General features: G+C 38.6%; 1 protein-coding gene across 4 annotated transcripts in view; it reads right to left on the reverse strand.

Moving 5' to 3' along the window:
* Window positions 1–15,610, reverse strand: part of LOC125258149 (E3 ubiquitin-protein ligase HECW1) — a 70,542-nt gene that overhangs the window by 16,710 nt on the left and 38,222 nt on the right. For 2 of the 4 annotated variants that reach the window (XM_048175010.1, XM_048175011.1), the window contains 10 exons: window positions 12,760–14,091; window positions 10,721–10,822; window positions 7,551–7,701; window positions 6,896–7,005; window positions 6,613–6,734; window positions 2,021–2,206; window positions 1,811–1,945; window positions 1,505–1,610; window positions 670–766; window positions 236–319 (listed from right to left, as the gene is read on the reverse strand). In XM_048175010.1, the coding sequence (XP_048030967.1) occupies window positions 236–319; window positions 670–766; window positions 1,505–1,610; window positions 1,811–1,945; window positions 2,021–2,206; window positions 6,613–6,734; window positions 6,896–7,005; window positions 7,551–7,701; window positions 10,721–10,822; window positions 12,760–14,091 (2,425 nt within the window). The remainder of the gene's footprint in view (window positions 1–235; window positions 320–669; window positions 767–1,504; window positions 1,611–1,810; window positions 1,946–2,020; window positions 2,207–6,612; window positions 6,735–6,895; window positions 7,006–7,550; window positions 7,702–10,720; window positions 10,823–12,759; window positions 14,092–15,610) is intronic. The other 2 variants (XM_048175012.1, XM_048175014.1) reach the window with 1 other exon arrangement.

The raw sequence follows: 15,610 nt of genomic DNA on the forward strand, positions 1-15,610 counted from the left end.
CATTAAATGTAAGACGTTTTTAACTGTTTGGAGAGGCTGACTAGCTGATTAAACCACTTGCATGTCGGTCCGTGTGAGTCAAAGTGCCTTTGTTTGAGGAGTAATCTGACTGGCACCGAATCAAACACTGAGGATTGTGTTCAAACACACTGTCAAGTCTTGTGGTTGTGCTTTACAATTACAACTGATGAAAATCATGCACGATTTCTCCTGCAACACACTGCAGTCACTGTACCTCAACAGCATGACCAGGTCAGCGTCACAAGACAGCTTTTCAACACCTTGAGGACCTTCAGTCCTGATGTAATGGATCTTCTCCCTGAGAGAAAACATGTAAACATTCACACAATCTCACATTTCCTTCTTTCCATGTTAACTCACTTTTGAAAGGTCTGATCTAATGGAATGTTAATTGTTTTTAGAAGTAAGAGTAGTGCACTTCACCCGGTTGAATGGAATTATAGTGTGCTATAAAGATAAAGTTCAGCTCGCTGCATTAGTGCTGCTGTTAATGCACACTGTACATCATACAAAGTCAAATGCTGATTCACAGTCACAAACTTTGTTCTTTCCATGTTTAGGCACGTTTCAATACTGTATTGCTATATGAGATTAACACTACAATGTTATTTTTGTATTATTTATATACAGTTTTTGAGGCGGCCTCACCTGAGCGTGTGATTCCTGGCGAGACTGGGCTGTCGCTCCTGTAGCATGTCTAGAATGTTTGGCTGACGGAGGAATGCCACAATCTTGTCGTTGTAAGCTGAGGGTGAAACAGACAAAAACTGTGATGAATTACTGAAAGTCATATAGAATGCATGAAAAATGCATTGTGGAGATTCCAAAAAAATAGTAATGTGGTCAAAATATTGCAATTTATACCATGGTCTATCTGCATACTCGATTCTGATTGGCTGGAAGGTGTGCAATAAAACTGTTTAATGCACAGGTAGTTCAATTACCGTTCTATTATTAATGCATTACACGCACACAGATAATTATAATATTGTGAAATATTATTACAGTGTAAATCAGCTGTTTTCTATGTGAATATATAGTAAAGTGTAATTTATTCCTGTGAATTTTCAGCATCATTACTCCAGTCTTCAGTGTCACATGATCCTTCAGAAATCATTCTGATATGATGATTTGATGCTCAAGAAACATTTACGATTATCATCAATGTTGAAAACAGTTGTGCTGCTTCAGATTTTATTTTCAGGATTTTTTGATGAATAGAAAGTTCAAAAGAACAACATTTATTTTTTTGTAGCATTATAAATGTCTTTACTCAATCAATTTAATGCATCTTTGCTGAATAAAATAATTAGTTTATTTAAAAAAAAATCTTTTGACCAATAATCATTTATTCCACTCAATGATCCACCAACATTGAACACAAAGCACATGTTTTTTCTTTCTTTCACTCTTCGGGTTGGTCATGTGATACTGTGGTCAGCATCACGAGCGAGACAGAGCCGTCTCATGTGTGTTGACTAACCGAGAGGCACTGAATCCGGCTGGTTTTGGCTCCTGACGGTGGATACGACACCATGTCCAGCTCTGCCCACCAGAGACGCTCCTCTGCTGCGGGACACGTCTGACGCCTGAGAGAACACATGATCACAACTAATATGATGCTATTGTGAAAGGTCATTATTGAGCTTATTGGGTGTAACAGAATAGGTTAACATGCTTTAATGTTCATTATTTTTCACATACTGTACATTACTGCTGTTCTGATTGAGTTCTAGTTTCTAAAGCCCTGACATGAGGTGTATTTCCTCATCATGTGTGTGTGCCGCACCTCTCCGGCGCTGTAGCTGCGCAGTCTCTGTAAGTGTTGTCTGTGTGTGAGGTGGCTGGGCAGTCGTCCGTTCTGAAGGGGCATCCTGGGGTCAATGAAGGTCGTTGCCCGACTGTTGTGGTCCACGAAGAATGACTACCAAAGCGAAACACGTCAGTAAGCACTGATTTCCATAAACTCACCATCGCAGTGAATGTTTGAAGAGCTCACCTTTCCCTGCGGATCGGTCTTGATCTCCCAGCCTCTCGGGAGCTCCAGGTGAGTATCAGCGAATTTGTTGAGGAAAGCGACGAGGTCGCGGTTGTGCTGATATCGCTCAAAGTTGCGCGCGTCTCGCCGTATTTTCAGAATCATGTGCTTCAGGCAGGTGCTGTTAGTAAACATCCTATATGCTCCCTGAGCGGGAAAAAGACACATTCATAAAACAGTAAAATATTTGATGACACTTTATTTCGATGCTCCATTTTAGACATTCTGACTGTAAGTAACTTTGCAACTACATGTCAATGTATTCTACTAACCCAAACCCTAAACTAACAGATACTCTAATGAGAGTTTGTTGACATGTAGTTGATAAAGTATCTTATAAATTAAAGAATTACCTGCTTCTCAGGTAAATTTATCTTGATATATGTTGAATATTTTTTACAAAAACTAAATAAAGTTTTGGAGATGCTAACTCCTTTTATTATGTACGGAAGAGGATTAGGGCCAAGCAATAATAAAAAATAAAACCATCTCGAGATTAAAGTTGTTAAATTTCGAGAAAAAAGTCGAAATAAAATGTTGAGAATAAACTAGTTAAATTACGAGAAAAAAACTCGTTAAATTACGAGAAAAAAGTCGTTAAATTATGAGAAAAAAGTCGTTAAATTATGAGAACAAACTCGTTAAATTTCGAGAAAAAAGTCGAGATAAAATGTTGAGAATAAAGTCATTAAATTACGAGAATAAAGTCATTAAATTACGAGAATAAAGTCATTAAATTACGAGAATAAAGTCATTAAATTACGAGAATAAAGTCATTAAATTACGAGAATAAAGTCATTAAATTACAAGAATAAACTCATTAAATTACGAGAAAAAAGTCTTTAAATTACGAGAATAAATTCGTTAATTTAATGACTTTATTCTCAACATTTTATCTCGACTTTTTTCTCGAAATTTAATGACATTTTTCTCATAATTTAACGACTTTTTTCTCGTAATTTAATGACTTTATTCTCAACATTTTATCTCGACTTTTTTCTCGAAATTTAACGATTTTTTTCTCGAAATTTAACAACTTTAATCTCGAGATGGTTTTATTTTTTTTATTATTGCTTGGCCCTAATCCTGTTCCGTAATTATGCTTTAGTGGATTATGCAAAATTATTAAAATAATAATCAATTAATTCTTATTTATGTTCTTAAAGTCACAGTGAAATGGAAATAGCGACAGATCTTTTCCCCTGTATTTTGAAAAGTGGGGCGGTGACTAGATTTCTATGCACCACTTGTTGATTGGATGCTGAGATGTGGGCGTGGCACGAACGTGAGCTTGCAGGGGCGGGGTTTAGTCGCTCTAAATAATTGGAGTCCTGCATATGTCACCAGAGAGATGTCTGCCGTTTTTTACTGGAAGATCCAGTTCTGACATTTTTGATTAAACATTACAAGGTCAAAAAAAGAAAAAAGAACCATTTGCACGGATGAACTGTTCACAATAAGATCTATAACATGAAATTAGAAAATAAACATGGTAGATTTTTTTTTCTCTAGCTGCTGTACTTTATGAAACACATTTGTAATGGCAAATAAATAAATAAACAGGGTGAATTTTCATTTTATGTCGACTTTAACAAATGTTATTTTTGAAAAAATATCAGGGCTCAACAACGAGGACTGCCTAATCAGGCCTCACGAAAGCTTATCATTTGCACGTGTTTTTAACTCTTGCCAATTTAAATATTCAAGCGCAAGAAGATGCGAAAGAGAACTTAATTCAGTACTCATGCCGTGTGAGAAGTTTTGTGTGCGACACATCCGGAGCGTGTGAATACTGAGTACTCTTTCACGTCTTCTTGAGCTTGAATGAACATATTCACACAAAATTATGTCAAAATGCCCTTATTGATGAGTATCCGTACTTGTAAACCCAGTCATTTATATTGTAAGTGAACATAAACAGTTTGAGAAAGAAAACACATGTTGGATCCATGCATTCGCTCTTAAAGTGACAGCAGCCTAATAAACCTGCTGCCGTCAGTGTTTTTAATGTTAATCAAACCAAAAAACAAAGAAAAAAACACTCACTATTCTTGGTTGAATAGCTTTTGTAACTTTAATAAAGACTAATCTTTATTTAATTTATACAGTGAAGAATATGCCGTTTTATTTTACATTTAATTTCAATTTCTGTACTTGAAAACAACTGTCAGACCTGAGAAGCACTGTTTATTTCTGCTGTATTGTATGCATTTGTGCTATTGATGGTAATTTGATTATTTGTTTTTATTTTATTATTGACTCTTTACTCATCTTTAACAATATTTAAAATGTATATGAGTTAGGCCAGCGGCTGTTAGTGTCATAGCCTTATTTATTAAGGTTACATCATGGGTCAAAAACAACAAAAACAATAACTGGGTCTATTCTATTTGAATTCATTTGTTACTTTTTTTGTGGTGGGACAGACTGGATCATTAGAAAAAATCCTGTATATTCAGCCCTGAATCTTCAGTTAGAGTGGATATTCCTAATGTTTCATGTCAAAGGTCATATTTGGGTCTCTAGAACCAGGATATTGGCTCGTCTGGATGTGACAATCATATTAATGCATATTCTTGTGAATGTAAATCAGTCACCTGGCCTGATATGGAGTGTGTTATGAAACTGAACACACACTGGGACTTCAGTATAATCATGAATATTCAATCAATGCGAGGTGTTTGTACGTGACCTGCGTGAAATGACTGGAAACAGAAGAAAGGCATCTCTGAGAGCAGATCTGCACAGATCCACTTCTGTCTCAGCACGCTTTATCTTTGACTTGTTAATGTCTGTTATCTGTCTCCGCTGCAGCAGAGGAGCTTATGTGATCAATAAAGAGGGAATCTGCAAATAGTTCAATCAATATCAGCCTTCAACTAAAGTGCAGTCTGCTCGTGGACAGTGTGAGTTCACAAGCGCCCGACTGATTCCGGTAACATCCGTCTGGATACACTGGAGCAAACAAAGCCACTTCCACACGAGTGAAACACATCGGAAGAGCTCAATGCACTGGATACAAACGGTTGCCCAGCGAACAGGGAACGTTCTGGCAAAGTTATGATCAAACGTTCTTCCGGAAACTTTATTAGAACGTTCAAAGTTATCTGGTCTTTTAATAACGTTCTCAAAACATTAACACAAAAATGTTATTTATCATCATGCTTATATAAAACATTTTCATCCGTTTAGATTTTTAAGTTGTCAGAAATATCAGTTAACCTATTTTTTTTGTTTTGTTTTTTTGTTACTTTTAGGGTCATGAACATGCATGCAAAGCTTCATCACGCTGATGTGTTCTGACACACACACTAAATTATGGTTCTGTTCATGATGTTTGCGGGTCAATTTGACCCACATATTTTAATGTTCTAGGCAACTATACAGACCCAGAATAATAACATGTCTTGGTTTTATATATATATATATATATATTTTTTTTTACTACCCTATGAATCTAAAAAAGGAGCTTTTCAAAGTTTGTGAAAATATAAAGTTGTTTTACCTGTTAACTGTCTGTCCCACACTTGAAAATGATTTTTCCAACTTAAATTGTTTAAAATACTTCAGAGCACAGACTTAAGTTTGGTATCTTTTTAAAGTTCACACTTCACAGATTATTGTAGAAGTAAAAAAAAAAACAAAAAAAACAAAGCTGTAAAAGTAAAGTTTTAAAAAAGTTATAAAAGTTAAAGCTAATGAAAATTTAAAATATATAAAATATATATATTTATATTTTATATACACTATATATTTTACAAACTTCAACTCTAAAACTTCAAGAAAATCAAAGTTAAACGTCTGAACAAGTTTTGTGCCAAATTGTAGGTTGATATCTCAAAAAAACAACTTTCAGTAAGATTTTTTTGTGCGCAGTACCAAACCTCTCCACTAGATGACTCCACCATGACCATATAAGGACTCTTCCATTTCCATATATGGTTTGAGTGATCTGAACCATGTATTTCCATACTTTTTAAAATATTTATGAAGTAGACATCCTATTCAGAAGACGTTAATGTTAATATTTGCTTTAAATTCAATCCCTGAAACACATATGAATAACATACGGAGAGAATCAGAGCGTGCACCACATTACAAATGAAGAATCTATCACTATTTCTCTATTGCTCTGTCATTTCTTTTGAAAATCAGTCATAAAATATGAAAACTAAAGCTTTAAAATGATATATAGTTTGAATATTAGGTTTAGACTCAGATATTACTGTTATAAATGTATAATAGTGAGAGTCCCACAGGTGAGGGGAGGAAATAGTGGTTAAAAACATTTTTATAAACCATAAATTCAGATATTTATTCTTTGTAATGTGTGAAAAGTAATCACATTAAAAGTTAATTATTTGTATCTGATTGTGTTTTTTTTTATAGTGTGATTTTTGGGGAATTATATTGAATCCAATTAGGGTTAATTTGACCCGGACCATACAGTGAGCAGACACTGAACAGAGGGTTAAATCTGCTTTCTGCGATTTCTCACACAATGTTCAAGAACACACATGAAAACACACGTGAAGCGTGTCACCGTGACTCACGTAGTTTGCATGGAGGACGGTGAAGAACTCTGGGTGTGTGACGAACTTGACGGCGGGACACTGGAGCAGCAGCGTGACGTTCTGATTACTGACAGGAGACGAGCAGCCTTCTCTCCTCTGATCTGCACACAGCACAGTCACACACACTGCTTTAGGAACAGTTTGATCACAGGGATTCATTCAGAGCTCTTCACAGTGAACAACATCAGTCTGTGTGAGCTAAACTGAAGATCAATTATCATGACAGTCTTCATGTCAAAATCAGCATGTGAAGAAGGCCGACCTGCAGCTTGCGGTGTGGATTCACTCTCGGCGTCTCCTCCGGTGTTCCTCTCAGGCCCGCGACCGGCCGGTTCGTCTTCCGTGGCCATCGTCCTCTGGATGTTCTGATACCTGGAGACAAAACAACATTACAAGGATCAATTACATGATCCTTCAGAAAGCATTCTGATGATGATGATTTGCTGCTCAAGAGACATTTATTATGATTATCAATGTTGAAAACAGTTCATATATTGTGTAAACTGTCATACATGTTTGATGAAAAGAACAGCATTTATTTGAAATAAAATCTTTTGTTGCATTATAAATGTTTGTCACTTTTGATCAGTTTAATGCATCCTCACTGAATAAATTATTAATTTATTTCAAAGCAGTGAATTATCTTGAATCCTCCTGTTAGTTGTTGAGTGTCCTCTAGGTGGCAGAATCACCTCAAATATACTTTCAGATGAAGCTGTTTTTGCTCCATTCATTCCCTTCTAGTCAATTCACTGCCATAACAACAACATTTCCCCAGCTTCTTTATTAGGAGAGAGTCACGACTGCACTGATTAAAGCCTGCAATTATGAACTAATAAATACATATTCTACAGGGCATACACTCATCATATGGCAGGATAATGCCGTTAATGAGAATGAGACGCAAGCGTTCACACCTCCTGTTGAGCTGCTCCATCTGGTGCGTGGAGCCAGATCTCGGGATGCCTGTGCGTTTGGCGGCGTGACTCGGCCTCTGCCACGTGGTGGTGCGGTTCACGTGATCCACGTAGAAAACACGGCCGTGACTGTCGATCCGGGCTTCCCAGTCTGCAGCAGTTATAGAGAAATATGTAATCATACATACACGAAACATAAACACGTACAATCAGACTGAGTAGAGAAGATTAACAGTAAAGTTTGTTCACACATCATGCATATACAATATATGCAGTTCAACGCATAAAACAATTTGAACTGAATTTGAATTGATGTTAGCAAACAAGATGCAGAATCGGAGTGAAATTCAAAGAAAAGTCTAGTTTTTAATAATTTATCACACACACACACACACACACACACACACACACACAAAATAAGGAATATTTCTAGGCATTAATATTAATAATCAATGTTCGAAGTCGCATCATTATGAGTATAATTTGTATTCATTGTATACATTTTAATAAAATATTATCTAAATATTATCTGTATGTTACAAAAGATTCTATTTCAAATAAATGCTGTTCTTTTGAACTTTCTATTCATTAAAGAATCCTAAAAAATAAAATGAAGCTGTTTTCAACACTGATAATAATCATAAATGCTTCTTGAGCATCAAATCATCATATCAGAATGATTTCTGAAGGATCATGTGACACTGAAGACTGGAGTAATGATGCTGAAAATTCAGCTTTGATCACAGGAATAAATTACACTTTACTATATATTCACATAGAAAACAGCTGATTTACACTGGAATAATATTTCACTGTTTTACTGTATTTTTGATCAAATAAACACAGTTTTGGTGAGCAGAAGAGACTCTGCATTACACACAAACATTATAAAATCCCAAAACATTTATGGTAGTGTTTGTACTGTATTTTTTATATATGTTATAAATTTCTGCATCTTGTGTGTTCTCCACATCTCAACTCAAATTCATGAACTGAACAGAAGCCAGTTTTTAAACTCAAGCCCGACATTCAGAATATACATGAAAACAAACGTGTGGAGGACCATGAAGAAGCACAGCATCTCACACACACACACACACACACACACAGGCATTTGGATGTTGTACGGTCATAAATAAGATATCATTATACTTTGGGCCTTGGCACGCTAGAGCACTCTGCGAGGAACAGGATCTGATGTATTAGTCTCTATGAGCCACACACACCTGTTTCTGAACACGGACAGATGTTTTCCCAAAACACATTAAAGGGTTAGTTCACCCAAAAATGAAATTTCTGTCATTAATTACTCATCCTCATGCCGTTCCACACCCGTAAGACCTTCGTTCATCTTCAGAACACAAATTAAGATATTTTTGATGAAATCCGAGAGACTCGTCCATAGACAGCAATATAATCAACACTCTCAAGGTCCAGAAAGGAACTAAAGACATGGTTAAAACAGTCATGTGACTGCAGTGGTTCAACCTTAATGTTATGAAGAGACGAGAATACTTTCTGTGCTCAAAAACAAAACAAAAATAAGGACTTTATTCAACAATCTCTTCTCTTCTGTGTCATTCTACATCAGAACGCCGGCTCATAATTGGCCGGCTCCTGCGTCTCGTCACACGCATGCATCGTGCTGGTCACATGATCAGCTTTGGCCAATACTGAGCCGGCATTCGGACGTAAACACAGAAGCTTCACTGTGTTACTGCGTCACCTGCGTAAGATAATGATGGAAGAGATTGTTGAATAAAGTGGTTATTTTTGTTTTGTTTTTGCACACAAAAAGTATTCTCGTCTCTTCATAACATTAAGGTTGATCCACTGCAGTCACATGACTGTTTTAACGATGTCTTTAGTTCCTTTCTGGACCTTGAAAGTGTTGATTATATTGCTGTCAATGGACGAGTCTTGAATTTCATCAAAAATATCTTAATTTGTGTTCTGAAGATGAACGAAGGTCTTACGGGTGTGGAACGACATGAGGGAGAGTAATTAATGACAGAAATTTCATTTTTGGGTGAACTAACCCTTTAATAACTGGACTTTTGGAGATTTGCACAGAAATCAGTCAACAGATGCAACAAATCCCACATGATCCATTCATTTATCTTCATTATCCACTTGAGATGTTCACTGCACATTTCAACAATTATTTATATTATATATATAGTATAATTTTCTATATTTCTGTAAAAATATGACCCAAAAGATGTTCACAAAAGTCCTAAATGTAGACAAAGAGAACCCAATCAAACACATTAGAAAAATATATATATTTATTGAGGAAAAATGATCCAGTATTATATCTGTGAGTGGCCAAAGTAGGTAACTTCTAAGCATTTTCACATTGGCTGATGTTCATGAGTTTTCCTCCACTTCCAAGCAATTTAACCAGGATTTGAGAATTATTGGCTTCCAACTACATTTTGAACATTACTTTGAAAGTTAAATCATCTTAACTGACTTGCTTTTGAAAGATCGCTTTAAACACAAACTCAGCATGCACACTCAGCCTCTCTGCAGCCTATCACTATGGCAACTGAGAAGAAAGCCCTTGAGAGATGGGATCAGACCATCACTTATCTCTTGAGAGACAAGCTCATTTATGTCAATTGTGCTTTGAGTTCCCCGGAAATCCCTCTCGAGCAGCGCTTTACACCGAGAAGAAGAGTGTTCAGATCAGTTCGGACACCAAAAAGCGTGTGTGTTCTTTCCATTTACGAATCTTGTTTTCCGAAACAAGCACATGGTGTTGTGTACTTAACACCCAGACATATTCAAGCATTCATTTATCTAAATGGTAACTAATTTCTTAAAGTTTCTCTGCCAGTGTTGTTCAAAAACCTGCTACAGTCCGTTACCCTTTTTCTGTGTCAAATGAACTATAGGTGCTTGATTGAGCATTTGTAATCAGATATCTAACACAATCTATTCTATGTTTCGCCGATGAATTTGTACAATCTCATGATGGTTCTATCAATGATAGCACTGCATTGATGAAGATGATGGGAGTGGGCATTCAGAAACATGGCCTGATGGGAAAGAGTGAATCTCATGTCACACACACTTCTAACACTCAGATACACACATTCCCATGCAAATGAAGGTAGCAGGTTAATGGCAAAAGCGAGGGAAAGGTGTGACTCAGGAAAGCTTACTTGGTGGTAATGGTTCATCAACACTTGGGTAATGGTGGGATTCAGACCGCAAAGCAGGAAGCTGAGTGAATGCATGATGACTGCATTGCAAATGACAACTGCCTACAAACAAAACCAAAATACAGGCCCGTGACTTATGACAATCTACATATGCCATAAATCAGTGGTTCTCAACTGGCAGGGTGTGGATTTCCCTGTCAGCGTAACATACAAAATATAATAACATTTATATTTTCCAATGAGGTCCTGAAGCAAATCAAGTTGAGAACCACTGCCACGAATAATATATAGGTTGAATTCAGAACCAAAATTGTCAAAAAGTGGCACAAGTTTACTTGAATTCACCCTATATACTCTCATAAATCAGAATCAGGTGTCATATCTATGTACTATCTGGAAAAGAAATTCATAGAGATATCATGGACAAGGTAGCCTTTCTGGTGTCTGTCAATTAAATGGTGTCAGTGGAGGTGAAAGACTAATTAGGGAGCCATTATCAGTTCTCATATTCATCAGTGTGCCTGAGATTCAGCAGTAATTCATAACTCATAACTGGGCAAGCAGCACTGCCAATTATAAATGGAATTACTTTTTCCCACTAATGATGTTATTTTAAAAGGAAACCGTTCCAAAAACATAACCATGGAAAGCTAGCTGAAAAGTGCACTCAATGTTATGTATCCTCATAGAATGAGTGTTCAGTACCATTCTGCTCAATGTATTTGTGTAGTATGCAGTGTGTACTTTAGACGCAGCATTAAAACAGTCTATATGCACCTAGTACAACAGAATACTGCATCCCACAATGCACTACTGACGACTAATCTGGAAACAATATCAGGTGCATTTTCAACTTCACTTTCTTATGGAAGCTTGTTTCCTCCACTGAATAAAAAAAGGATAATTGCGACTTTTTATCTCACAATTCTGACATTTCTTCTCAGAATTGCGAGATATAAACACAATTGCGAGAAATAAAGTCAGAATTGTGAGTTATAAACTTGCAATTCTGACTTTGTTTTTTCGCAATTCCGACCTAATTTCTCATGTACTTTAGACTTACTACATCCGCCATGTTGTTACTGTCATGTGACCTACTAGCATCAGTTGCGTCACTTCACTGCCTTTCACAAATCCTCTCCCATGGCCTCATGGGATAGCAAAGTGTCCAGCGAATGCGCACTTCACAATCTCACCAGAAGAACAGGTAATCCGTGGACTTTTCGCCTACCGTTTCTCGAATACTATGCATTCGGACATGCTACTCTGTTGGCATACTGTATTTCACATACTATAGCCTCGTTTCCACCAAAATTACCTGGGACAATTTGACAATTCGCACCGTAACAGACTTTTAAAAACGGTGGTTGAAATAGGTCAACCAATCAAACTGCATCGTGAACTCAACCAATCAGCATGTTCTGCACTCAAGTCCCACCTCTGAAAGTTCCCGAATGTTGAAAAAAAAGTACTACCTCGCGAGCAGGGACGTTTTGAGGGGAGAATTTTTACCCGGAACTTTATTTAGGCCCTGGTTCCTGCGGTCGAAACACACCCCAAAGTCCCTAGTTCCTGGGGAAAGTTCCTGCGGTGGAAACGGGGCTTATATATTAGGGACGTATTTGATTTTGAATGCAGTGAATTGCTTATTGGGATAAGCAGGATGCTAACATGAGATAAAATTAACCAAATACTGACTATTTGATCTTCTTTGATTAAGAAGCAAACCCTGCAAATCCCTGCTGAAAAATCAAGAATAAATCAACACAAATTCCATGTGGTCCAGTCTGGTTTATGATGACTCTGGTGTAGCTGGTGGACCAGCATAGTAATGCTGCTCTCAAGCATAACTGAGCTGGTGTAGCTCCATCACTCCCACCTCCCATGCTGGGGAGGAGCAAACCAGCAACCAACATCCCTGGTCCCAGCAAGCAAACATACCTAATGCTTGTGACCAGCAATGCTGGATTTTTCAGCAGGGACATCAAAGAGTTTAGCAAGACCTTTCACCAATGCATATTTTGGATAAGGCTCCTCACCTGATGGCCTAACACTGGGCCCAGCTACTGGTGACACCTCCACCGCCCCTTCCCTCTGGGGACTTTCCTCTGACGACGACTCTCTCCACTGAACCGACCCGTCTCCTGGCTCCCTTATATCTGGACTCCGCATTGAGTCCGAGACTGATTCAAAAGCACTGTTCTCCTCCTCCTCTTCCTCCTGCGAGGAGAAAACAGTGCTCTCCGACAGACGTGTGCTGTCAACCGAAGAGAGGCGCGTATGGCTGCAGAGGTGGTTACGCCCCTCGTAACCTGAGTTACTGTAACAGGAAGTGCTGTAACAGGACGTGCTGTAACACGAAGTGCTGTAGCAGGAGTTGTCACACAGTTCGCACTCACTCACTCGAGGTTCCCTTCTGCTTCCACCTCCACCACCCACTTCCCCGTCCTCACTGTCCGGCCTGAGGGTGTGAGGTGAGGGTCTTTCACCCTCCAGAAGATGGTTGAGTTCAGACAAGCGCTCGATGGAGAGGCTACGTGGTAGGGTACGCCTGCAACAAGGTCTAGGACACTCAGGCACGATGGATGGAGACTGAGCTTCAGACACCTCGTCTTCATCCTCTTTGTCCTCTTGAGGTTTGACAGTGATTTCCTCAGAGGATTCTGGGTCAAGAACCTCGTCTTCATCTTGGCTGTCATGGTGGCACTGAGCTGACGGCAGGCTGTGCAGCAAATGATGAATGCGGATGTAGTGAGACCGTGGTGTCTCAGGTTCTTCACAAGCTGAGGCGATGACTGTCTCTAATTCGGACACGGGAAGCGAACAGGGACGGCTCTTGCGCTTCAAGGCACCCCGCATCCTTGTGGAGCAGGGTTCTTCCTCGTTCCCATCTCCTTCCACCATCATGTCAACATGCTCTGAGCTTGTGCCTCCCTCAGTCTCTACATGCTCTCCAGTTGGTCTCATTTCATCTCCTCCACCTGTGTCTTCAGCATCATGGTTCTCCAGTACCTCCAAAGGAGTCTCAGCCACAGTTTCCTCCCCGGACTCTATTTTTCCAGGGTCTTGCTCCGCAGTTTCTCCTTGAGTGGCGTCACTCAATAGAGTCTCTCCTTGAGCTGTTACAAGCTCATCAACTGATCCTTCTGCTTCTGGCTGGGGTTCATCTATAGAGGTAAGCAGCACAGCATCTTGGGTCTCTATGTCTGGAGGACATTCGGCAGGCGGCTCCAGGATGTCAGGTCCTAAACTCAATGCATCCTCCATAGGCAGATCAGAAGCTGGTGGTTGGTCCTCGTTGGGCTCCAGCTCAGCCTGCTGGTCAGGTACATCAAAGACTGGCACTGCATTGAGGGACACTTCCTCATCATCTACCAATGAGAACAAACACATCTGTCAGCATGGTTAAATGAAATACCACACCTTTAGCAATAATCAGTACTTGTGTAGAAATTTCCTGTCTTAAACACTCAGTAAAAAATGAGTACCTTCAGGGGTACAACAGCTTGTCACTAAAGGAAAAGTACACTTAAATGAACATCTTTGAACTTATTTACCCATACAAGTTCATAGTAGTACCTTAAAGTGATAGTTCACCCTCAAGTCATCCAAGGTGTATATGACTATCTTCTTTCAGACGAACACAATCTGAGTTATATTAAAATATATCCTGGCTCTTCCAAGCCTTATAATGGCAGTGAAAGGGTCGTGAGATTTTGAAGCCCAAAAAAGTTCATCCTTCTATCATAAAAGTGATCCATTGGAGGTTAATAAAGGCCTTCTGAAATTAAGTGATGGGTTTTTGTAAGAAAAATATCCATATTTAAAACTTTATGAACTATAATAACTAGCTTCCGGCAGACGGTCGTATGCATCGATGCAGGATGTAGGAGTAGCGTAAGATCACCGGCCAGAAAAAGAGTGCATTACAAGAGCTGTTTTTACACTTTATGGAAAAAAAGGAGATCTACCTTCAGGGCGCAGGCTGCATATACAGCATTTTTTTCTGACAATGAAGGAATTGTTCATCCAAAAATGAAAATCTGTGATTATTTATTCATGTTGTTCCAAACCCAAACGATTTTTCATCTTTCGTGGAACACAAAAGAAGACATTCTGAACAATATCCATGCAACACTTTCCCATACAGTGAAAGTACCAGTGACGGGTGAGTGAGTGACCAGGGTCTCCAAGAAGGACAACAAAGTACACTAAAGCTCTGCAAAGGTGGTCCACACAAGTCTCTCCAACACAACCCTCAGATCATTGCAGAATTGGTATTTACCGCCCAAATCATGTAGACTACCTGGTCACCGTGATTTTGCCAAGTAAGACATGTTCCTGGATCAACATATTTTGTTGATCCTGGAACAACATTCCAATCCGAAAAATTTAGTCCTAACCTTTTCCCAACCCCTAAACCTAACCCTACCCATAACTTATCCCTAAAATCAGAGGGAAATGATAGGTGAATAACACTGTTGTGGAAGCACCTAACCCAGGTTGTAAGCCTAAACTTGACATAAATGGTAAACTTGTCCCTCAAATCTGATTGGTTGATTGGAATGTTGTTCCAGGATCAACAAAGATGTTGATCCAGGAACATGTTGTTACTTGGTAAAATCACGTTCACCTAGACGACCTTCATGAAGGTGAGCAAATGATGACCATTTTTATTATTGAGTGAACAACTCCTTTTGGAAATATTAAGCATTTTAGACAACTGCTGTAGTACTGCTAGCACTTAGTTCAAACAGTAGCGCATGTCACTAGCAACCCCAAGGTCACGGGTTCGATTCCCAGGGAAAGCATAAACTAATGAGCTGATAAAATGTTGCTTTGGATAAAAGCGCCTGCTGTATGAACAAAGAGTCACAATTTGCTTATTTA

This window comes from Megalobrama amblycephala, linkage group LG22 (assembly GCF_018812025.1).
Source record: "Megalobrama amblycephala isolate DHTTF-2021 linkage group LG22, ASM1881202v1, whole genome shotgun sequence".
Classification (NCBI taxonomy): domain Eukaryota; kingdom Metazoa; phylum Chordata; class Actinopteri; order Cypriniformes; family Xenocyprididae; genus Megalobrama; species Megalobrama amblycephala.